Genomic DNA, 24,365 nt, shown 5'->3' with positions numbered 1-24,365 from the left:
GTCAACCGCCTCTGACAGCTTCGTAACATGTTACGAAGGCACCAAAACTACTTCGTAACTGTTCAAATGGTTGCTAAATTCGAATTCAGCTCCAAAAACTAGCCTAGAAACATGTACAGCTCGAAAAAGTGAACCGAGGTCACCCGAGGTCACCAAAGGTCAATGACCTGACCTGACCTTCAGGTGACCTTGACACCCACCCTTATGCATGGAAGCAACATCAAATCACATGTTTGAACGTTTGAAACCACGAAAAGCTTGCAAACGCGCGGCTAATGCGAGCCGACATACGCCGAATCGCGATTCCGGCCAAACATGGTCTCGGAAAAGAGGTCACAGGTCAAAGGTCATTTGGGTCAGGGTCATGAAATTTTCAGGGTAGGTGTCAAATTGATCAATGTGAGGGTACTGAAAGTTTCGTCGCGATCGGCCGCTTTTTACGCGAGTTATTCGCGAAAAACCATGGGGGGGTCCATCCGACCCCCCCCTACACATGCGAGGGTTAACCCTCGCCCGCACATGCCATTTTCCCATCCTACAACGCACATGGGGGGGGGGGGAGGCGTGCCATTCCCCCGCGCCATTTCGTTCCTGTTGGAGATAGAGCTTCGCGGTAGAGACCAGAAAGATTCTTTGGGAAGAGACAAATCCAATGATTCCCAGTTTTACCTTCTCAGGTCAGTCGTTGACCTTCCAGGTCAGGTCAAACTAAAAAAAATGTTGTTTTGGGTCACCGTTGCATATCAAGTGCGCTGCTCATCATATAGGTACCGGGCGATGACGATGCCGTTTTGTGGTGCCAAGCCAGCTAGAACCTTTTTGTCACACTATCCGATCAGGTTTTTGCTGCTGAGGTCATTTCAGGTCAAGTTAGGTCAAGGTCAATGATATGTGTTTGCATGTCTGTGAGTGTATGCGAGATACCGATGTGTGCACCGATTGTTTATGTGTCCATATTAGGTACATGATATCATGAAATGAGAAGGTTTTACCAAAGATACAGTCAAAGAAACTTCACGAAAAGTAAATTCATCTTGCCTAAATCGCAATGATTTTAGATGATGTAGGGGTGGAGACTCGAGCCCGGTCCTGTGGGTCTGTCGCTATCTCCCCCTTTATCAGCTACTTTACTCTACATATGACAAGTGGTTGGCTGGGACGTCTCCCTTGTGCCGTTAACCCGTCTGCCACCCGGGCCACGTGTCATTCTACATGTGCATCTACGGTGGGGCCGTTTACTCGAGTGGTTCAGTGGTGAATGCTCGCCATTTGGTAGCCACGCGGTGGGTAGCGTGCCGATGGCTATACTAATCTAATGAGCACCAAACCCTTAAGCCAACTAAAGTTAACTGGCAAAACTAAAGTACCGACATAAAATTGCTTCCACTCTTTTATTCCTCCTTCTCGTATTCCTCCATGAAAAGTTGATATCGATTTTGCAAGTGGCTGCGATGGTCAAGTGGCCCAAGGAGCGGGTTCGGTTTTTGGTAGGGGAGGATGGGGTAATTTGGCCGCTTTTTTAGGAAGCGCTGTAGCTGGGAAGTTGGCGACAGACTTCTGCACTCTCTCAAGGCTGGCAGGTGTAGCATTCATTTTACTTTCTTATACAGCAAGCTGAAAATGATAGAGCAACTGCTTATGCCTGAATTTTGTCGTTCTACAAAGGTTTGCAAAGCGGCTTAATTGCCCCTCTAGCAGGGTTATTTGGCCGGTGGGGTACGGGTAGAGCAATTTGGCCGGTGTTAATTTGAGGCCTGGATTTTATGTTACGGGAAAGTCAGCTTCAGCGCCAGCAATGACATGTGTCCTTTACGCATTTTTAGGCTGACTCGATGTCGGACTTATCTTCAAATGATTTTGACTCAGGTCTTATTTCAGCATTTTCCTGCACAACTGAAAATGCGCTTCCTTAGCATACACTGCTAAATCAAACATTTGCATTTTATTTGTGGTGAGAAAACGTTAACCCTCGCCGGCCGAGGGGGGAGGGGGCGGGTGCCGCCCCCATAGGTTTTTTCGCGATAGCTCCGAGCACGCTGGCGATAGAGAGCTGAAACTTGGAATACCTGACCTTTGATTCAAGCCGGATCTTTTGACACCAACTGCATTTTTGGGTCAGGTCAGGTCACTGACCTATGACGTCATAAGTGAACCTCTGCACGGTCTTCAGATGTCGCAACTTTGCAACGCCCTCACTGCCAGAGGAGATGCCACAGGGAAATAAAACTTGCAGAATCTAGTATCCATTATGAGCCTCACAACTTGTATATCTCGGATTTTTTTCTAGAGGTCATATGAGGTCAGGTCATTTTCATGACCTTTCCATTATAAGTCAATGGGGAAAAATGAAAACTGCTATTCTGGCGCCGGGAACGATCTCCAACTATCTCAAGTACACATAATCGTGATTTGCTGCACTCCTTGCAAGGTTAGATGCGTCACTTTTGCAATGTTGACCTTCCGTGACGTCATTTATGACGTCATCAAGGTCATATTAGTTTTTCGTCAATAACTCCCGATCAAATTGAGCTAGCGAGTCGTGCTGCTTTGCGCAGTGTCTTGATGAGCCCCTAGGAGACAGACTGTGCCACAATGCCACCGCCAACGGCTATAAACCCAACCAGCTCGGTACGGCGACCTTATCATTATGTACATAGGTTGCGGAACCGGGATGGGGGGCACCGGGGCACCGTGCCCCCCTTGATTTTGCCATTTTAACATTAGCCCTATGGGTATTGCATGGAAAGGATGGGCAGTGCCCCCCCCCCCTTAATTGAAGGTGGTTCGCCGCTACTGCTTATCAAGTCGGCCGTTCCAGCATAGCGATCCTGAGAGCACCGTCAAGGCTTTTCCACTAGCACCGGCAAAATTACCCCGCATTGCCACTCTGAAAAGTTTTGTCTACAAAGTACCTAGTTATGGTTTTACGGAAATACATGAAATTACTCTTGAAAACGCTGAACATCCTAAGCAATGGGACCACAATGTCAAAATTTGTCTACAGCCCGAATTCTACACGCCAGGCATATAATTTTTCGAACGGAAGTAAATGTTACCATTTTCTAATCAAATTTATGTTTTACGAAGGGGAGATTTTTGAAAAATTTTCCACGGATTCCTCATTTTATGTTGCCCGCAGTACAAGATACGTTTAAGATTTTTTTAAACATCGAAATATAAAAACTAAACAATTTAATACGTTGTACGTATAGAATTGTCAATCAAATGAATACCGATGTGCTGAAAGCGGGAGGCCACGCCAGTATTTAGTTAAAATTGCCGTAAGCCAAGGTGTTTTATTTGGTTTCCATGGTTACTGACGCTATTACGCTTGCATTTCGCGAGCAGAGAAGCTGAAAAGTTGAAACAGATTCAACTTTTCATCTTGCAAATCGCGCCGGACTGATTTTGCTTGCGTTTCGCTTGCGTTTCGCTCGCGTTTTCCGAGCAGGATCCGGCGTGATTTCGCGGCGTAAAAGCGAGACGTCCTGCGTGTTGGGAGCTGAAAATATGCCATGTATTGCAATGGGAAAAGCGAGACGCGATTTGCGAGCTTAAATGCTGTGTTCCGGCCTTAAATGAAAACAGTATGCCAAAGTAACCCAAGTAGCATAGTAATTACTGGCGACTTCAACTATCGTGAAATCAATTGGAGGTTGGGAAGATCTGAAGCACCTGATAGCCATTACACCCACAAGTTTCTTCATACTGTGGAAGACTGCTTTCTCACACAACATGTAGAGGAACCAACCCACTTTATGCCCAACAAGTCACCTAGCACCATTGATCTTATCTTCACATCAGAGGAGGGTATGGTGGCAGATCTCAAGCACTACTCGCCTCTGGGAAATAGTCATCATGATTGTCTTGTATTTAATATCAGATGTAAGACTGAACCGATCAAGGGCAACACTCAAACAAAGGACTTTAAGAAGGCAGATTTTCTATCGATGGCACAGGCTATCCAAAACTCTGATATTATTAGCAGACTGCAGCTCTTTGATGCTGATTCAGGCTGGGAGGAACTTCTGGCATTGATGCATGAGGCAGAAAAAAGGCACATTCCCTTAAGAAGAGTACTTAAGAGGAAGCGTCAACCATACACCAACAGTGCTCTTCTGCGTGCAAAAAGAAATAAGGACAGGCTGTATAAGCTGTACAGAAGGTCGTCATCTGAGCAAGATAGAGTTGAATTTAAGAGAGCAAAGAATATGTTAAGAAACTTGACCAGAAGACTGAGACAAAACTACGAAAGCCAGCTAGCAAATCATGTGACGCAAAACCCTAAGGTCTTCTGGAAGTATGTTGGCTCAAAGACAAAAGTGAGACCAAGAGTTGAGACGCTGTTAAGAAGTGATGGGACCAGTGCTACCACAAGTGGAGAGAAGGCTGAGGTATTGAATACCTTCTTCAGCAAAGTGTTTACAGATGAGGACATCAGCAACATCCCAGAAGTTGATTTGAAGTTCACGGGAGAGCCACTCACCAGCATCAGGATACAAGAGGATGAGATCAGAAGGAGACTAGAAGCCCTGAACTGTAGCAAGTCCCCAGGACCCGATGGACTCCACCCGAGGGTGCTGAAAGAGTTGGCCACCCCTCTCTGTCCAGTTTTCAAGATGATGTTCCAGCGCTCTATTGATACAGGAGTCTTGCCAGCCAAGTGGAAGGAGGGAAATGTAGTCCCGATTTTCAAGAAGGGAAACAGAGGTTTGCCTGGCAACTACAGACCAGTAAGCCTCACCTCCATTGCTTGTAAGCTGCTAGAATCTTTTGTTCGAGATAGGCTACTGGAGCATTTCCTTGAAAACGACCTACTCACCAATGACCAGTTTGGGTTCCTGCCTGGAAGATCATGTGCCCTACAGTTACTGTTGGTGATTGAAGAGTGGCTCACCATCCTGGACAGGAGAGGTGCCGTGGATGTGGTATATCTGGACTTCCAGAAGGCATTTGATCGAGTGCCCCACCAGAGACTTCTCAGGAAATTAGAAGCATATGGCATTGGAGGAAACCTGCTCCGCTGGGTATCTGCCTTCCTAGCAAACCGGAGGCAGAGAGTTGTGGTAGAGGGCGTTTGCTCGAGCTGGACGTGGGTCAGCAGTGGCATTCCCCAGGGCTCAGTACTGGGACCATTGTTGTTTCTAGTCTTCATTAATGATCTCCCAGATGCTGTCAGAAGCCGTTCTATGCTTTTTGCAGACGACACCAAGCTCTACCAGGAAGTGACCACCCTTCAGGACAAGGCTCTCATGCAGCAGGACATTGATGCCTTGGGACGCTGGGCAGACAGGTGGCAGCTCCCCTTTAACCAAGATAAGTGTAAGCTGATGCACCTAGGGTCCTCTAACGAGCACTTCAGCTACCTGATGAACGGTTCCACTCTAGCTCAGGTGCATATGGAGAAGGACCTTGGACTCGTCATTGATGAAGACCTTAAGTTCCATGAACAGGTGGCGGCTGCCGTGGGTCGAGCGAACAGAGCTCTTGGACTGGTGAAGAGGGCTTTCAAAGCCCTAAACAGTCATTCTCTGCCTCTCCTCTACCGGACTCTGGTGCGTCCTCACCTTGAGTACGCAAATGTGGTGTGGGGACCTACATTCAGATCGGACCAGGATGCCATTGAGAGGGTCCAAAGAAGAGCAACTAAGCTGGTTCGTCCATTGCGTCACCTTCAGTACCAGGATCGACTTCGAGCCTTGGACCTCCCCTCCATGTACTATAGAAGGATGAGAGGAGATATGGTAATGGCGTACCAGATTCTGACAGGATGCCTGAGAGTGAAAGTAGACGACCTTCTGCAGCTCGACACCTCAGATCGAACGCGTGGTCACCATCTAAAGCTGAAGAAGAGACGAGTGAACTCCCATCTTCGCCAGACCTCTTTCTGTCACCGCATTGTTGACAGCTGGAACAGCCTCCCTGCAGATGTCGTCGCGGCACCGAACTTGAACACATTCAAGAACCGTCTCGACAAGCTGTGGGTGAACAGGAAGTATACCCTGCGAACTGATTGAGCATGTGGTGCCAGGATGAGCTAAAAGCTACATGGTTGGTGTAAGGGAGAAGCAAATGACCGGATTTCCTACAGGTCCTTTGTTGACCGTCCTAAAAATCCGTAACCACTATTCTATTCTAATACCTACTTGCAGCATTGCTACTGTACTGGCAATGATCTTGTGGCTTGTTGCATAGGTGGCGGAACGGGGAGGGAACTGGGGAGTGGGGCGTCATGCCCCCTTTGATTTTGACATTTAAACATTAGCCCTAATGGGCATTGCATGGAAAGAATGGGACCAAAAGTCAGCACTCAGCAGTGCCCCCCTTAATTGAAGGTGTTCCGCTGCTACTGGCTTGCTGATATGTCCTTACAAAGTATCTGTGTTATATCACCAAACATGAGGCCGAGGGGCTAGTATAACCCTTGCTGGCACAGGCCATTTTGCATCCTTCGACGGCCCAAGGGGGTTGGTAGTGGCAGCCCCCGTTCACGAGCTCCAGAATCCCTTTACCGTGACGTCACCACGGCGGCAGAATCTCCCTTCACCCATAGGCATGCATGCAAATTTCATCATCTTTCGGGCGAGCTGGAGAAAAAATCAAGGCTTATTTGTCATCAAAAGATGTACCAATGTAACAATGAATTGATCTCATTACGATAAATGGGACTGAAACTAAAAAAGTAGGCCTATATCGAGCCAAAATCAGCAATTCAAATCACCCCTTCATTTGAATGTGAAGGATTTCCTCTGATGACGTCACCACGGCGCCTTTATTTCCCTAGTGAACCAACCTGAGTAGTAAAGGAATCTTGGGTAGTGGTACCCACCCGGCACCCACGATTGGCCCCTGATTGAGGCGAGCTAGAGCTTCGTGGAAAAAGGAACGTATTGCCTGTGACAAGAGGAAGAGGAAGCGATAAGATACCTCATTTTAACCCGCGCCGGGCCGGTGCTCTGAGATTCCGTGCCGGGCCGGGGGGTGTCTGAACACCCCCCTTCCAACTCTGCTCCTGGGCCACGTAGCGACACGCGGTAAGCGGCAATCGAACGAAGGTCCAAAATAAGGATGAAAACACTTCTGTCATTTTTTGGATCAGGTCAAAGGTCAGGTCACCAGAGGTCACCAAAGGTAAAATGTTGACTATTTCAACATTTTGGAAACTGCCAACGGCTATCTCGGGAACCGATAGAGCTACAGCGCCGCAGAAAAGTGCATTTGATAGCCCTTTTACAGACCTTTCTGAGTAATATTCTCAAATTTGACCTCAGGTCAACAGTTTAGCCTCCAGAGGGCAAAAACTCCCAAAATAGCTGTTTTTACGAAAAGCGTTTTTTTCGGCAATAACTTTTGACTCAAAAGAGCCATGACATTACTTTTGCCAGCATCGTGTTCCTCTCGTCGAGACGCGTCGAATGAACTATAATTTGACCTTGAAAGGTCAACTTGAAAATTTGACCTCAGGTCAAGGTCATGACCTGACCGGAAAAGGTCATGTTGCATATCAGTCGATCCGCAACGTCGAGCCGAATACATCTAGGGCGTTTTAAGCGCTCTAGCACGACTCTATCAGAAGTTATTAGCGAAAAGCTGCTAGATTCTGTTCGTGAGCTGAGATGACCTCGGGGACATAACGAAGGGTCACAGTTGCCATTTTCCGGTTCAGTGTGTCAATTTTGCCTACATCTCGATGTTTGAGAGTGTCTAGAATAGCGTTCGTGCAAAACAGACGCTTTTCAATTTTCTCCCATTTACTTATTATAGGTAATGGAGAGGCCGCAAAATTGACCTGACCTTAGGTCACCCTCACCGATATCAAAATTCCGAGATATACATTTTATTGATAATGTTGCTCTAATCAATCCCTGAAAGTTTGAAGGCAATCGATCAATCGGTGTAGCTATGACGAGCATTCTTATTTTTTTCTGAGGTGAGGTCAATTGGCGTGACCTGGTGACCTGACCTAAGGCGACCTGGTTCTGAAATTTTCACAACATGTGCGGAAAAGATGCACGAACAGGTGTGCCAAAAACCGCAGGGGGTGTTAAAACACCCCCCCCCCCCCGTCCCGGCGCGGGTTAAGGTCGTAGGTAGGTCATCAGTTTACCTTCCAGGTCAGGTCAATGACCCAAGAGTCAGGAAAATCTGGCCTTGTTAGAACACAGTATATTGTGGCTGCCACGGGGTTTTTATCAGGGTGCTGATCATAAACATCATGCTAGTTTTGAGCACGGATGATTTTGATCACGGATGATTTCTTTAAGCATTTAGGTCAGGTCAGGTCAAGCAGTATTGGTAATGTCAGGTACCTATTGGTAGTATGTGTTGACCGCCTCTGACAGCTTCGTAACATGTTGCGAAAACACTATAACCTTACCAAATACCAACCTTAACCTTCCAGGCGGTGGGGGGGGGGCATTTTTTTGCCCCCCTTTAGTTTTTTCAATATATCTCGAGAACCGCTGCGCCGATCGTCACCAAACTTTCAGTACCCTCCCGGGAGCAGCTAGCGCACATGGTGACCAAAAATTTCTTCAAAGGCTATGATAGGTTGGCCGCTAATGACGTCAGAGTGACGTCATTTTTGCCATTTTCTACCCAAAAAAAAAAAGGTTTCGCGGGAAGAGCTGTCAGGCCTACAGCTTTAGAGATACAGAAAAATGTTTCAGACATAAAAGGTGTGGAATGAAATCAAGAGGGCTACAAAACTGCTATATCGGTTTTTCGAATTTTTTTGGATTTTGACCCCCAAAAATAAAAAAATAGATTTTTTGAATATAATAGCCAAAAAATCCAAAAAGTTTTTTGAATTTCGAAAAAAAAACCGGAATATATGTAATAGTCCCTACCGCCTTCTATCTACATACCAAATTTGAGATCGATACCTCTTTTTTTGGCCAAGTTATAGCGAAAAAAACTGTTCAAAATTGATGACGTCAAATTTTCAAACTCAATTTTTAGCAATTATAGACCTCGTAGCGCAAAACAAAGACCACCATTAGACTCCCCGTGACGAGCTGCATCGAATCGATACCCATTTTATGCAAAAATATCAACTTTGAAATTTGACCTTTTTTGACCTGACCTTGACCTGACGTCCACCAGAAAGTGACCTAAACCGTACCTGATGGTCTTATAACCAACACCATTGAGTTGGAAATGAAAAACTGGCCATAAAACATGCATCACATAACCTTAGTAAAGTTGGGCTCATGTGGTGACCCTTGGTGAATGGTGACCTTTGGTGACCTGACCTGTGACCTGACCTGGTATGACCAGTGACCTCTAATAGCAACATATGTACTAGACAACTGACGCCTTATCGCTGATTTTCGACAAAATGCGTTTTACTCGGTGTTATAGCGCTTTCCCTAGAAGCCCCGTGAACGGTGAAACATTTTATCTTTGACCTGACCTGTGACGTCATCGGTGACCCCGAGGTCAATGAAATTTGGTTTCCTTCGACAAATTTGACAGGGCTATCGAACGCCGTTTGAATTTTCCGGATCCGTCCAGTAGTTTCGGAGATACGGGGGGGGCAAAAAAATGCCCCACCCCCCGCGCGGAAGGTGGCTGGTAGGCCCACCGCCTGCCGGGTTAAAGTGATTGGGATATGTAAAGGCACTAAAGCCTGGAGGTCCCGCTCTCATCAAACTCATGTTTTCTGTTCAGACTCGACTCAGTCGGTGTCAGGCACCAGGTGTTCGAACTGTCCTTTGTATAACTACTTTGTAAATGTTCAAATGGTTGCTAAATTCTAATTCAGCTCCAAGAACTGGCCTAGAAATTTGTAAATCTGGAAAAGTTGGACCGAGGTCATCAAAGGTCAATGACCTGACCTGACTCAGGTGACCTTGGCTCACCCCCTATTGCAGGGAGGCAACATCAAATAACATGTTTGAATGCTTGAAACCACGAAAAAACTGTAATTGTGCGGCTAATGGGAGATGACACGCGCCGATTCGCGATTCCGGCCAAAACATGGTCTCGAAAAGTAGGTCACAGGTAGGTCAAAGGTCATTTGGGTCAGGGTCATGAAATTTGCAGGATAGGTGTAAAATTGATCAATGCGAGGGTACTGAAAGTTTCGTCGCGATCGGCCGCTTTTTACGCGAGTTATTTGCGAAAAACCTTTGGGGGGGGGTTGCATCAACCCCCCGTGCCGGCGAGGGTTAATGGGTGCCCCTCGGTATTACCGCTAAAAATCGGTTGCAACCCCCCCCCCCCCCCAACAACCCATCCAACAACCCATTGTACCGTCGAGGGGTAAATAATAGATAGATAGTTTTAGTTTAAAAAAAAAAAGAAAAATTGTCAACATACCTAGCCAACTTACCTGGACAGGCTTCTATCATTAAGAATAGGTAAAAAATAGATAAAAATAGAAAATGTACTGTGAATATTTTCTAATCAACATTGACATGCCTACATATTGTTGTCACGTCATCAACAGCAACTACATTTTGTTAGAAGTAAGGTTGGTGTGAAATTCATGTTGCAAATCACACCAAAGACCCATGGCATGACTATTCATGCCCTATGCAATTGCAACATCAATGTACTGTCATGTGTGGAGGTTTTCAATGTTTTTTTCTTCATATTCATATTAATATTATTCATATTCTAAAGCCAAAAATGCCCTGACATTACCTACTGTTATTGCTCTGCAATCATGTCTTTAGAAGCCATTGCCCCCCCCCCCAAAAAAAAAACTAATAGCGGGGTCATTGACTGTTGACATGACTATGAGAGTATGAGGTCACCAGAAGGACTGTGATCTTTAGATTTGGCACCATTGGCTTCCCTCTGTAGAGAGAAGCAGCTTATTGTCCATGAAGTTCTAGCTCAGAAAGAGACCAAAGTCAAACACGAATAGGGTGTACCCACTCCCAGTGTTCAAACTGTCCTTTGTGGTCTTCATCCCAACTTCTAGGGAAGACAATCTGACTAGATTCCTAGCAGTTAGCACCGCAATTGTATTTAAACTCGCACAGAAATAAAACCGACTTCGCAAAAACAACGCTCGGCGGCCGCCCCGCGCCGCTCCCTCCCGCGCTCCCTCTCGCCGACGACTCGCCGCTGATCCATTTTCCACAACAAATCCCAGCCGCACGCGACAACTCACACGCGCGCCGTGCACCGGACGCGCCTCCGCACAGCGGCAACTACACCTCCCCCTGATCCTGAGGATCATTTACATCCCTCACAGAAACATCCTTGCGGAGGACGGCGGGTGCGCTGACTTCGCCGAGGAGCCACGGCAGGAGGCTCCGGAGCTGGAGCGTCGCATAACTCCGGCCCCTGCTCAACTGGAGCCGGCTGGAGGACTGGGAGAGACGGGGGATCCATCACGTAGATGGGGTCGTCCGCGTCAATTTCAGCACATGGGGGCGGCTCACTATTTCTGCGCCGCAAATCCCTGACGTGTCGTGGCATACCGTCCACATCGACAACCTGCGGAGAGACCACCGCCGTGACGGTACCCCGGCGGGACGGCTCCGTGCAGCGCGTCCCACGGCGGCGCACCCACACCGCGTCTCCGACTGTGTATGGGCCCGTCTCCACCGCAGGGAGCTCCCGCGCCCCGGCCCCACCGTCCGCGGCCGTCCCTGGCGGAGCAGCCGGCAACCGCACACAGTCACTCGGCTCGTACCTGTACACGCCACAAAACGGAGCGCTGGCCACCGCCTCGCCGTCACGCGGCGTCACGTTATACAAGTGTACCGCCTCGGCGATATCGCACCGTTTCCGGGCGGCGATCACTTTCACTGTCCGGTGGCAGCGCTCGATGACACCGTTCCCGCTCGGTGCATGGGCCGCCCGGAACCTCACAGCCACTCCCCAGCGCGCGGCGAGCACGGCAAACGGTCGGCCGCGGAACACAGGATCGTTATCACACAACAGCTCCGCCGGAGCTCCTCGATCAAAAAATATCTCCTCCAGCCGCTGAATAACGCACACACTGTCCTGCCGTCGCAGCGGCCGCCATACAGTGAACCGCGACGGCCCGCAGTCGATTACACTGAGGTACGGATGGCCCCCATAATGAGTTATATCAATGGCCAGTCTGTGCCACGTCTGTGGTACACCCAACGACCCGTGTCGCCACTTTACTGGAGCCGGGTCGATCGCTCGACAGACATCACAATTTGTCACCACGGCGCGTACCTGGTCTCTCGAGACGCGGCCGATACATCGGCGAGCAAAATACAATGTCCGTCGGACGCCCGGATGACCAGCTCGCTCGTGCACTTCAGCCACGCTCTCTGCACCATCGAGGCTCGCGTTTACAGCGTTCGGCTCGTCCGCTGTGGCCGCGCTTACTGCCGACGGTTCACCCACCGCGGCTGCGCTCACTGCCGGCTCGTCCGCGGCAGCTACTCCCACTGCCGACAGCCCGCCCGCTGCGGCCGCGCTCACTGCCGACGGCTCGCCCGATGCAGCCGCGCTCACAGCCGCCGCGCTCACTGCCGACGGCTCGTCCGATGCAGCCGCGCTCACAGCGGCCGCACTCACTGCCGACGGCTCGCCCGCTGCAGCCGCACTCACAGCGGCCGCGCTCACTGCTGACGGCTCGCCCGCTGCAGCCGCGCTCACAGCGGCCGCGCTCACTGCCGACGGCTCGCCCGCTGCAGCCGCGCTCACAGCGGCTGCGCTCACTGCCGACGGCTCGCCAGCCGCGCTCACGGCGGCCGCGCTCACTGTCGACGTCAGATCGTCTCGGAGCCACTCCCTGGGCACTCGAGTCAGTGCATCAGCGCGATTATCCGCCGATCGAACGAGCGCCACTGTCAGACGGAGCTCCAGCTCGATGACCAGCTGACGAATAATCGCCACACGCCGTCGGATGAGCAGCTCGCCGCTGGCTTTAGTACGGAGGCGCGCGCGGCCACTGATCGCGTCGTCGATCCACCGCTTCACCGTCACCGAGTCGGTTCGGAGATCGATTCTCCGTGCGCCCCACGCAACTGCCAAGTTAATGCCTCGAATAGCGGCATCGAGTTCGGCCATATTTATGTGTACAGCGTCGTCTCGCCTGAGCCAGCATGCGTCCTCGATCACCTCACCGTCTGTGTTTTCCAGGACCACTCCGGTGGCCAGCGAGCTGGCGTCTGTCCAGGCGACCACCTCGTCCCCGTCGACACACCACACGCCACGGGCCGGGTCGTCACTGGCGAGGCGACTCGCGATACAGTCCATCTGCACGCGCAGCGCGGCGTCATCAGTGATGTCGTCCCATCCGCGCGTCAGCTCATTTACACGCCGCTTAAGCCATGCGACCGCGGGTCGAAGCCACCCACACACTGGTACGTGGGCCACTAGCTGTCCGCACCACGCGAACACAGATCGGCGAGTCACACGTTCTGGCGGCGCGCTCACGGCATTGTCCCGCTTCCACCGCAGCTGCCCGTTCTCCTCGTGCACCCGCAGGCCCAGGAGCCGCACTCCACTGGCCGCCCGCTCCGGCGGCTTACAGTCCAGTCCAAACTGCGCGAAATGCGCCACCACGCGCTCGGCACTGACTATGTCCTCATTTACAAGGAGGTCGTCCACATATGGGAGGACGGCACGCCCGATGTCGGGGTCCTGATCGAGCACAGCACGCACGACAGCCTTCATCACGAGGGGCGCGATATTCAAACCAAAACCTAGGCGGGTCAAACAGAATCGCTGCCCCCGCACCATCACCGTCTGAAACGGCCAGAGTCGCTCCTCCAGGTGCAGCTGGAGGTAGGCACGCTTCAGGTCCACGACCGCCACATTTGCGCCGTGCCGGCGCCACTTGCGGAGCTGTTCCGCGCACACGTCGCTGTCAGCTGTGTGAGCCTGCACAAAGTCATTCAGTTCTCGGTAGTCCAACACCGGTCGAACTTTCCCCCGATTGCGCTGCTCCACAGCCATTAGCGGCACCAACCCTTTCGGCGGCCCCTGCCGCCGCTCGTCATACGGCACGAGCCACTCCCGCTCTATCCAGTCGTCAAGTTCTGTCTCGAACTCGTGACGAGCGGCGGGCGGCACAGCATACTGCGGCACAGCGTTCGTGAGGCACTGGGGTCCGATCCCATCGGACCATTTCCATGCAACCGACCACTTCCGGGCAGCCGCGTTGAACTGCACCCGGAAGTCCGGCGTCTCAATGTCTGGCGGCGCACGACACACTGCTCCACAGAACCGCACCACAGAGGGGGACAGCACCGTCACGCCCCCGAGAGCCGAGATACCGCTGACTCCGAGCACCATGTCCACGCCGAGCGGCCGCTCCTCCACCACCAGCGTTTCAAGCGCGGCACGATGGCCCGTCGGCGCCTCGACCGTTACACTGCCAATGCCGCTGCATTTCAGGTCGTCGCCGCTGATCGTGGTGACGCGCACCACCCGTCGCCTCCACTGCGCACAGAATGGCGCGTAGATGATGGTGTCGGTGCTCCCGGTGTCGATGAGGACCGAGCACTCTCGTCCGTCCACGTGCAGGCGTGTAATCGGCAGCGCACCGCTCACTGTCGCGCAGGAGAGAACGGCGGTGCTGACCCGTCCCCTCCGGCTCCGTTTTCCGACTGACGCGGACATCTCGCAGCAATATGGCCGGGCTCTCCACAGGTCCAGCATCTCAGCGGACGCGGACCGCGCGGAGGCCGTCCACGCGTCGGCCCCGGCGGCTGGCCGGGTCCAGGCGCCGCAGATGGGTGGCTAGCCGGCGGCGGCACAGTCCGACGCGCCGCTGCTGCTGCTGCGGAGAGCCGCTCGTCGGTCAGCACAGCGCGAGCGCGCGCCAGCACCGATGACAGGTCCAGTCCATCTGCCCGGCAGCCAGCGCGGATCATCTGCCGGACGCTGTCCGGCAGGCCTGCCACGAATGCGCAGGCCAGCGCTCGCTCCGGCACTCCTCCGAACAGCGCCGCCAGCCGGCGGAGGTCAGCGAGGAATACGTCCGCCGACTCTCCTGGCATCAGTCGCCGAGCGGCGAACGCTTCATAGGCGGCGTACTCATCGAGAGCAAACGCCGCCTGGAGGGCGTCTCTCACGGCCGTCAGCGAGCAGCGACTGGCCGCCGGCAGCTGGGACCATACGTGGAAAGCACCGCCAGCGAGGCGCAGAGGAATCACAGTCTCGGCGGCCACTCCCCTCAGCTGGCACAGCATCTCAGCACGCGCCAGCCAGCTGACCACATCTTCGGTCCCGTCAAACTCCGGTATCAGCCGCGCATCAAAAGGTGCCGACGGTACCGCGACCACAGGCTGTGAGACGGTTGCCGAGTCTGTCACACCACCATCACCAACCGGCACCGGCGCTGTCACCGGTCGCGGGACGATTGTCGGCGCCACCGCACTTGCCATCACCGGAACCTGGTCCAATGACACTGTCACGTTCGTCGTCATAACGCCGAAATAGCTTGTATTTAAACTCGCACAGAAATAAAACCGACTTCGCAAAAACAACGCTCGGCGGCCGCCCCGCGCCGCTCCCTCCCGCGCTCCCTCTCGCCGACGACTCGCCGCTGATCCATTTTCCACAACAAATCCCAGCCGCACGCGACAACTCACACGCGCGCCGTGCACCGGACGCGCCTCCGCACAGCGGCAACTACAGCAATCCACATATTGTGGCTGCTAAAAGATTATTGATGGGATGAGTGACCTAAAAGTTTTTATCACATAGCTTGGAAAATTTGAAAGATTCCAGGCAAAAGAGTAACTTTGTGCATTTATAGAGAATAAGATCATTTGGATCTGCCTAGGACCAGTCAAGGGCGTTATTTTCAACTTTGCATTACCAAGCACTCCAAAGTCCCGCAGCACTCTTACTGAGCGCTCCCGCCGCCCCCGCCAGGTCGCGCCATGAGTGACGCGGACGGAGGCGCGGCCGGCGGCTCCGGCAGCCTGGGCATGCTGTTCCTGCGCCGCACGGCCGCCATCCTGGGTATCTACGCGGTCGGCTACCTGGAGCTGTCGCCCGCCTGGCTGGTCGGCGGCATCATCCTCTCCGTGATGAGGGAGAAGTGGAGCCGCCAGAAGAAGACCAAGCGCGAACTGGCGCGCGCCATCGCGCTCAACAGCGAGCAGGTCACTCTGGCCAAACTGCAGGACCTGCCCTCCTGGGTGAGTGGGGCTGAAACGATATGGGGGAGTGGTGAAAGCTCCGAAAATGCGCCTATGTGATAATATTAGATCATTAAGTTTCTCGGAATGCGGTAGGCGTTTCAAGATGGTCATTATCACCTTAGCAACCGAGTGGGAGCTTGATGGAATTTTGATGCAGATGGATGAGTCAGCCTGTTTTCGCTCGATACCGCTATTCGATTGATTTGTTTGTATGCGAACCAGGGCTGCGGAGTCGGAGTCGGAGTCAGAGTCGGAGTCGGTCGGAGTCGACAGGTTTGACCGGAGTCGGAGTCGGAGTCGGAGTCGATTTTAGAAACCCGAGCCGGAGTCGGAGTCGGAGTCACCGAAAATCTGTCGACTCCGCAGCCCTGCTAGGTCTGCGAAGTCGGAGTCGGGAGTTGGAGTCGGTCGGAGTCGACAATTCTGCCCGGAGTCGGAGTCGGAGTCGGAGCTGGTTTTTGAAAGCCGGAGTCGGAGTCGGAGTCGGAGTCGCCGAAAATCCATCGACTCCGCAGCCCTGATGCGAACTGCAGTTCGTCGTTAGATTCAGCTTTTAAGATTATTTACATTTGTTCTTTCATTTACAGGTTCACTTCCCTGATGTAGAAAGAGCAGAGTGGCTGAACAAGGTAAGGTGACATTTCAGCTATGATAGCCATTGACAACGAATCACATTTATGTCATCTATTCACCATTACTCAGTTGAACAGTGAATGGCACAAAGCCCCTTTACAGATGCTGAAACAAATGTGGCCATATGTGGGCGACTACGTCAAGAACTTGCTGAAGACGCAGTTCGAAGCCAGCTTGGCGGCCACCATGTCCGGCTACAAACTCTACAACTTCAAGTTCGAGAAAATATATCTCGGTGATATCGTAAGTACACTTCAGTATATTCATCATTCGTTCACAAAAATGCCTACATTCTTTTTTCTGATTCATTCACAGACAGTGCTGATGTTGCTGCTGCTATAAACTCCGCCACACGCTGAATTTCTCCTCCGCCCACCGTTTTCAGCCGCCCCGGGTCGGTGGAGTGAAGGTGTATTCGGATAACGTTCAGCGCTCCGAGATCATCATGGATCTGGAGATCTTTTACGCGGGCGATTCGCGCATCGAGTGCAGCTTCAGTCGCATGACGGCGGGCATCAAAGACTTCCAGGTGAGTGCGGTTTAGGGGCGAATAATAGTTTGGAAACGATGAAGAACGGGTCGGTGATGTTGCGTGGTTGGGGGTATGACTTGAGTTATATATAAATGACTCCTTGATTGACCTATCCATAATCATCGATTTTACTCGCATTGATCAACTTCTCACGCTTTCATCTGTTCCCCAGCTGCACGGCGTAATGCGTATCGTGTACAAGCCGCTCATCAGCTCGATCCCCATTATCGGCGGCATGCAGCTCTTCTTCCTCAACAACCCCGACATCGACTTCAACATGCTCGGCGTAGCTGACGTGCTCGACATGCCCGGCCTCAGGTGGGTGAACGGGGACGCCAGGCGGGAAGGGAAGAGACAAGGTAGGGACGGAAGGGGGACGTGGAATAGGACGAGAAGAGGCGGGACGGGTCCGAGGAGGGGGGGGGGTAGCGATGAGAGACCGGGGGAACGGGAAGGGAGACGAGGAGTAGTACGAAAAGGTATGAGATGGAACGAGACAAGGCAGGATGGGGAGAGAGATATGCGTAGGATGAAAGGGGCGGGACGGGAATGGACCAGACAAGACGGGAATAAGACGGACAGGACGAAAGCGGAAGTTTCAGGCGGACTGAGGGAGACTGTCCGGACAGGAATAAAACGGAAGTTACGGGAGACGCCAGACAGATCGGGTAGCGGTCGTATGTGAAAATTGTGAGTGGATTCTGCTAGAATCGGTGTTGACGCCTTGCGAAGCGGGGACGTTGCACGGAACTTTGACGGCCATGGACTGGCGCCAGGCGACGCGGAAGGGCGTGGAGGCCGGTGCCAGACAGCTCGGTCGATAGTTCGCCGCGACGTGGGCTTCCCTCATGTTTTCCTGTGTTTGGTCAGCCTGTATAGAATCAGCCTGCTATTTCAGGCAGTCTGCCATGGTTGTCGAAGATTCCCGACAGACAATACAACCGTCTCTTTTATTGTGTCAAGTGCATTACCATATCACTCAAGTCACATCACCCCGACTGGCGCGGAGTGCACCCCATCCCCGATCCATGCCCCGACGTCTGGCCGACGTCCTGTTCCCACGTGGTGCCGACGTGACCGGCTCTCACGGGGCCGTGGCCGTGACTGTGACCGTGGCCGTGACTGTGACCGCTTCGGGGACCGCCCTGTGACGGGAGGGAGAGAACTGGAACGGGAACCGGAGGGAGAGAGGGACCGGAGGGTCAGTCTGTGCTACCGTCTCGGTGGGAGGGTGGATGAGGAGATGGGTGGTCAGTCAACGAAGTGAAATTCTTTTCACGGTGCAGAGAAATGATTTTACGCCGCCTTTTAGCTTCTGACACCGTTTTGCGAATGATGTTAAGTGAAACCACTTAGTTTTTTTTTTTTTGCAATTCCTATTGACATTGTCTCTTATTATTTGGCCTCGTACAGTAATGTAAGCAAGTTTAAGTGCTCACTCGACTTACCTAAACAATGAGCTATCATACACTTGACTGAATAAACATGAACCGTTGTCCTGTCTCCGTCTCCACAACAGCGGCATCCTGCGCAATGTGATTGTGGACACGATAGCCGCTATGATGGTGCTGCCCAACAAGTGGCCCATCATCCTGTCGGACCAGGTGCCGACCAAGATGGTGACCGCCTCACAGCCAAAGGTAAGACATGTGACGCATCAGCGATGGACGGAGCCGGCCGGCGGGTGGCTCGGGCTGTCAAGGTCAGACAGGCTGGTTCAAGGGCAAGCTCCAGGAATTATGGCCAAATGGTCGGGCGGTTGTTGGGCCTATAGTGTGTTGAATATGCGATTTTGGACGCGAAGGAATGTGACGATTCTCTGGCTCTGTAGCTAAAGTGAAATCAATCTCTTCAGGCGTCTCTGTGTCGCCTGTTTTCCTGGGCGCTAAATATCGGCCGCTTTGTGTCGGGTCTGGAATACGAGACCCCATGCCCGGCACCGCCCACACACTGTTTGTGATTCATGGGCCCGACTGGCGAGTCGCAAACGGAAACGCCGCGCTGCACCGGACCCGTGCCGCCGCTATCGAGCCCGCCCCCGCACTCTGCCGGGCCGCTCCGACACTCTGCCACGTCGTCCCTATGCTCTGTCTCACGGTCCCTACACTCTGCCGGGCTGCTCCGATACTCTGCGCCTCACCGCGCGCCACGCCCCCGCACTCTGTCGCCCTGCCCCTACACTCTGCCGGGCTGCTCAGATACTCTGCCGGGCCGCTCCGATACTCTACCTCACCGCTCCCACACTCTTCCCACTCTAACGATGGCAGTCACGGAATGCGTCGCTCACATGCGACGCCAATGTCATAACCTCGACATCCACTGGTGACCTATCCGCCCCGTCCAGTCCAGCCGGCGGGCGGTGCAGCTGCCGGCATAGCACGTGGCAGCGATGCCCTGTCACGCCTGTTTTGCATGCGATCAGCTGACTCGCCGGCCGGCCCACTGCTGGGGCTTGGAGGGAGGGGCGGGGGTGGGGAGGCGGAGGGAGGGAGGGAGGGGAGGGGATGACATCAGCTGGTCCGAGTGTTTGGGTGCTGGCCGCGCCGCGCCGCGCGGTGGAGGTTTCTCGGCATGAGGAATGAGGATGCTTCTGTCTGGGATGGGCTTCGAAACGATTGATGACATATAGTCGTTTTCTGAATTAACGGTTGATTTTAAAAGCATATTGCGCAATGGACTGAATCACATCACACGCATCCACATTCCACATTGAATGAGTGGTTTCTTTTTTCCCCTTAAATTTTTACAGTGATGCACTGAACGCTACGAAGTACGAATATATAGGCGAGCATTTAGGCGCAGAGTGACGCGCTTGAAACCATGGTTGACATAAAAAGTGAAACTTTATTTGCCAGTGCTATAAATTACTGGCGTTTCACTGTTTTTTATCAGTAGTGGTGGGCGGTGGCTGGGTCTAAGTAGCATGTCATGTCCTGACCTGACCTGACCTGACCTGACCTGACCTGACCCGACCCCACACAGGGCGTGCTCCGTCTGCGACTCATCGAGGGCAAGGACCTGATGAAGAAGGACCGCAACATCTTCGGCCAGGGCAAGTCCGATCCTTATGCCATCATCTACATCGGCGCCAAGCAGTTCAAGACCAAGTACATCCAGGATACTGTGGACCCCGTCTGGAACTATGTTTGTGAGGTGGGTCTGAGGACGGACGGACGACCCTGGGACGACCGGCCGGCTCGGGCGGGCGGTACTGGGCCTGGGGGCGTGTGACGTCATACCTGGCACGGTGCCAGCGTCGTGGCTGACGGCCACCGCGGAGCACTGAGTCGAAGGTCGAGAAAACCGCACAGAAACGGGAGACGTCCGAGTCGGGATCGGACGCCATATCGACACCTTTTTTTAAACCCCACATCTGCTCTCCCGTGAATTTCCGGGAGGCACGAAAGATCTCCTTTTAAAAGTGTCCAATCGTCCGATCCTGATCAAATATGTGTGTTCGTAGGCCTGTTCTGGTATTGCTTTATCTGCCAAGACAGACAAACTTGAGAAAAATCGAGTTATTGTACCTTTTTTGAAGGTCTCTAACCAACTCGTCTGAAATTCACCGGAGAACAATGTGGGGTTTAAAAAAGGTGTCGATATCGGCTGAGATTAGGAATGTTTTTTTTGGGTTTATCAGTTACCTGATAATAACGTGTGTTCAATTCCTCGACGGAGACAGATTAATTAAATGACGTTTTGTCAAAATATCATCATTGTGATTCCACACGTAACACCCATCAGCTATCTCTTGCTGGGTTTACCCATCATTCAGCATGAGTCTGAGGTCGACCTGCTTGAGGACTCTGGATGAGTCTGAAGTCCTCTAGACAGTGGGCACTCTTCAATTCGAATACTGCACTCACAGATGAGATAGGTGTTTTAAAACGAGAAAGTTGTTCGAGGCTTGTTTCACCAAAAAGCTCATTACAGGCTGGCGATTATTTTTGGGTAGAACTGCAGGTGCTTTCATTGATTGGATTCATTATCAGCGTTGAGGGCATGCGTTAAAGTTGAAGACGCTCTTCTCAGCTATAAGACGCTTATAGTTAGACGCTAGAAGACGCTTATAGTTATGCCCTTACCCTTTATAGGTTATCCGAAGGGATATGATCATGTGCCAGCCGTAATCCCCCTGTGAGTTGTATCCGTTATGTAGGTGCCCTTAGTATCTCACCGCAATCGTGTGTAATGTTTCGCCGTGCTGGCAGCAGCCACTGCCCAATCAGTTGGCTGTCTATCCGTGCTACCTGACTCAGATGTCAGGGATGTTCGTTCCAATTCGTGCTGTCACGGAGGCACACTATGTAATGTACTGTTGTTTGCGTCGGACATTTGTCCGTCATCCTATTCAGTCCCAAGCCAAGCAATGAGCCCCACGGCTTTTTATGCATTTAGACTTTAACCATACCCGAGAGTCGAGACGTTGACGTTTGCAATATTTTCATTTGATTGTCTAGTTGCTCGTATTTCATGCATTAACTTAGTTGTTACGAATGTCTGGTTAGCATTCCAATAGTCATGAAAGGAGCCCAGCCTACTCGTTCCCCGAAATCTAAGAAGTAAGACACGCTGATATCCCCGACAGCGAAACGACGGCGTTTAACCGCAGATATCTACCACCTCACCTCTCTCGCCGCTTCCGTCCCGTCCGCGTGTGTCTGTGTGCCGTGTCTGTCTGTACTTGTACTGTCTGAGCTACCACGTGGCGCCACGTGGCTCGCCCGTGCCGTGCCGCCGTGCCGTGCCGTGCCGTGCCGTGTCGCTGACCTACCCTCTGCGCCCGGGTCAGTTTGCCCTGCTTGAGTCGGTCGGTCCGCGACTGTGGGTGGAGCTCTCCGATTCCGATGATCCCGGCAACAAAGATGATAACCTGGGCAGGTGAGACTCCGCCCCGGGCCGCAGAGCGACTCGTCACGAGCTTCTGGATGTGGACTGCACGCCGACTCTGAGAGCTGCAGACTCTCACTCTCTCTCCGCCTTTGTCTGTCTCTGTCTCTAGCTCTGAACGACTATTGGATGCTGGCCGTCTCTAGCTTGTCCGCTTGTTTCTCTAGTGTCGCCGTTCCTTTTTTTGTCATGTTATGACTAACCCACTCTCTCAACCGATATGAATTGCGGCGAGACGTGTGATCCTGCTCCGTACCGTCTACCTCCGCTGAACCCCACCCGAGACCAGTCTGTCCCGCTCAGCTACTCAATACACCTCGCAGATCATTATGGAGTACGTAAGCGGTGCTCACGTCAACTTGGCCGTAGCTGATGACGACAACGGGCCGTCAGATGATGAGTCGCTGGGAAGGTAACGCCCGCAGAGGGCGTCGGGGTGTCCGTCCGGAACTCGGGGTGTCCGGAGTTGTCCGGAGAAGGGATGTCCGGAGCAGCTCGGGAGCTTCGTAATGTTTCCGCAGTTATTATGTCCGGAGCTGGGGGATGTCTGGCTGGCGTTTAGTGTTTCTGTTGGGGTGTCTTGCATTTGGGGTTTGTCCGTTTCGGTGCATCGGTCATGCCTTGATGAAATGTCTACGGCTTTAACTCTGCGTTTGGGAGGCGTCCATAGTTTTGTTTATAGTGTTTATCCATTGTCTTGGTGTCTTGATATTGGTCTTGATATCCATACGTTCACCTATCATGTCTTGCTACTGTGGGATTTGCACTGTGCAACTGCAACTACCCGTACCCTTGATAGCGTCATCCAGTGGCCAGTGCTGAGTAGTGAGAGCCGCTATTAATTCGGTGTAGTTTTGGACATTTGTGGGACTTTAAACCGACTGGGATGCAAACCGTTGGTCATTTTCTGCCATGCTTGCTGGTTTTTTTTTTGTTCGGAATGACGCGTTACTTACAAGACACTGATGTTGCTGGCCGGGAAATACGGCGAAATATTAACCTTTGTGGGCTCTCAGACGGTAACTAATCAAATTGCAAAAAAAAATATATATTTGACTAGATGATGCATGGTTTGCTTTTCCACCAGATATTTATTGTGCAAGCCCCTCTCATCATGTATGTAGGCTTTTAGATGCTAGCGTTATCAATGTTGCTCCGAGAAGATGACACAGCCTGCAGTTAAGTTTATTGTTCCTGGGTAATTGTTACTATACGGTCCCATATCCAGCTGACCTAAGACTAGATTTATTCATTTTTTTAATTAGCGTCGTTTTAGTCGTTGAGAGGTGGCGAGCATTGCTGCTAGAAAATTCATGTGTGAGACTGAGTACTTAAGTTTGCGTCGATGAGTGTCATAGTTCGCTTACCGTTTTGTCACCCCATGCAGTCACCATTCCCTTCGTGCGCGCTGTGCACCATTAACACCTTTATCTGGTTGCGCTCCGATAACCCCGTGGCCCTGACGGTTTATGGCTCGCGAGCAGCGCGCGTGGGCAGTGGGCCAAAACAGGCGCAGTGCATGCGTCCGCTGGCGCTGGCGCTCAGGCCGAGCTGGGTCCGGGGGACCTGAGTTCATATCCGGTGACCGAGTCGCGAATGTCCGCTAATCAGAAATAGCGCTTGTGGAGGCGGTTAAGACGGTGCTGTTAATGCCGTCAGCGATACGATATGTGTTTGGGTGTTAGTAACTCCACCGGCAGGGCCATGCTGGGATGTGTGCAAATTACTTGGTACGGACTAAACTGATAGTACAGACCACGTTAGTCTAACAGATTCGGGTGGGTCCTGATTTCTGGAGGGCGGATTTATAAGAGGACGACGTTTCTTAACCCTCGCCCGCACATGCCATTTTCCCATCCTAGAACGCACATGGGGGGGGGGGGTTGCCACCCCCGCGCCATTTCGTTCCTGTTGGAGATAGAGCTTAGCGGTAAAGACCAAAAAGATGCTTTGGGAAGAGACGAATCCAATGATACCCAGTTTTACCTTCTCAGCTCAGTCATTGACCTTCCAGGTCAGGTCAAACTAAAAAATGTTGCTGTTTTAGATCACCGTTTGATATCAAGTGCGCTGCTTATCAAATACCGATGACGATGCTGTTTTCTTGTGCCAAGCCAGCTAGAACCTCTTTGTCACACTACCCGACCAGAATATTGCTGCTGAGGTCATTTCAGGTCAAGTTAGGTCAAGGTCAATTATATGTGTTTGTA

General features: G+C 52.1%; 2 protein-coding genes across 3 annotated transcripts in view; one reads left to right on the top strand and one right to left on the bottom strand.

The window, feature by feature from the left end:
• LOC122384055 (extended synaptotagmin-2-like) overlaps positions 1-24,365 on the top strand; it is a 65,045-nt gene that overhangs the window by 14,819 nt on the left and 25,861 nt on the right. For both annotated transcript variants that reach the window (XM_043371029.1, XM_043371030.1), the window contains exons 2-8: positions 15,829-16,097; positions 16,688-16,729; positions 16,836-16,976; positions 17,119-17,262; positions 17,438-17,583; positions 18,785-18,905; positions 20,248-20,418. In XM_043371029.1, coding sequence (XP_043226964.1) covers positions 15,837-16,097; positions 16,688-16,729; positions 16,836-16,976; positions 17,119-17,262; positions 17,438-17,583; positions 18,785-18,905; positions 20,248-20,418 — 1,026 coding nt within the window. In that variant the 5' untranslated portion in view covers positions 15,829-15,836. The remainder of the gene's footprint in view (positions 1-15,828; positions 16,098-16,687; positions 16,730-16,835; positions 16,977-17,118; positions 17,263-17,437; positions 17,584-18,784; positions 18,906-20,247; positions 20,419-24,365) is intronic.
• Positions 11,306-15,140, bottom strand: LOC122384052. Its single transcript, XM_043371027.1, has 5 exons — positions 14,714-15,140; positions 13,381-14,498; positions 13,068-13,200; positions 11,654-11,768; positions 11,306-11,327 (listed from the first exon to the last, which is right to left on the bottom strand). Exons 1-5 carry the CDS (start codon positions 15,138-15,140, stop codon positions 11,306-11,308), a joined length of 1,815 nt encoding a protein of 604 aa, XP_043226962.1.

Source organism: Amphibalanus amphitrite, unplaced genomic scaffold (genome assembly GCF_019059575.1).
Source record: "Amphibalanus amphitrite isolate SeventyFive unplaced genomic scaffold, NRLGWU_Aamphi_draft 000180F_arrow, whole genome shotgun sequence".
Classification (NCBI taxonomy): Eukaryota; Metazoa; Arthropoda; class Thecostraca; order Balanomorpha; family Balanidae; genus Amphibalanus; species Amphibalanus amphitrite.
This window is presented reverse-complemented; position numbering and strand designations above follow the sequence as displayed.

Bases quoted from the DNA above. Each gene is read 5' to 3' on its own strand.
- LOC122384052 (XM_043371027.1), bottom strand. From the start codon at position 15,140: ATGCTGTGCCAGCTGAGGGGAGTGGCCGCCGAGACTGTGATTCCTCTG. The intron at 13,201-13,380 runs GTGAGCGCGCCG...CTGCGCGTGCAG, and splicing joins GGTGGAAGCGGGACAATGCC to ATGGACTGTATCGCGAGTCG. The intron at 11,769-13,067 runs GTGAGGTGATCG...GCCACCGGACAG, and splicing joins GGTCCTGGAAAACACAGACG to TGAAAGTGATCGCCGCCCGG.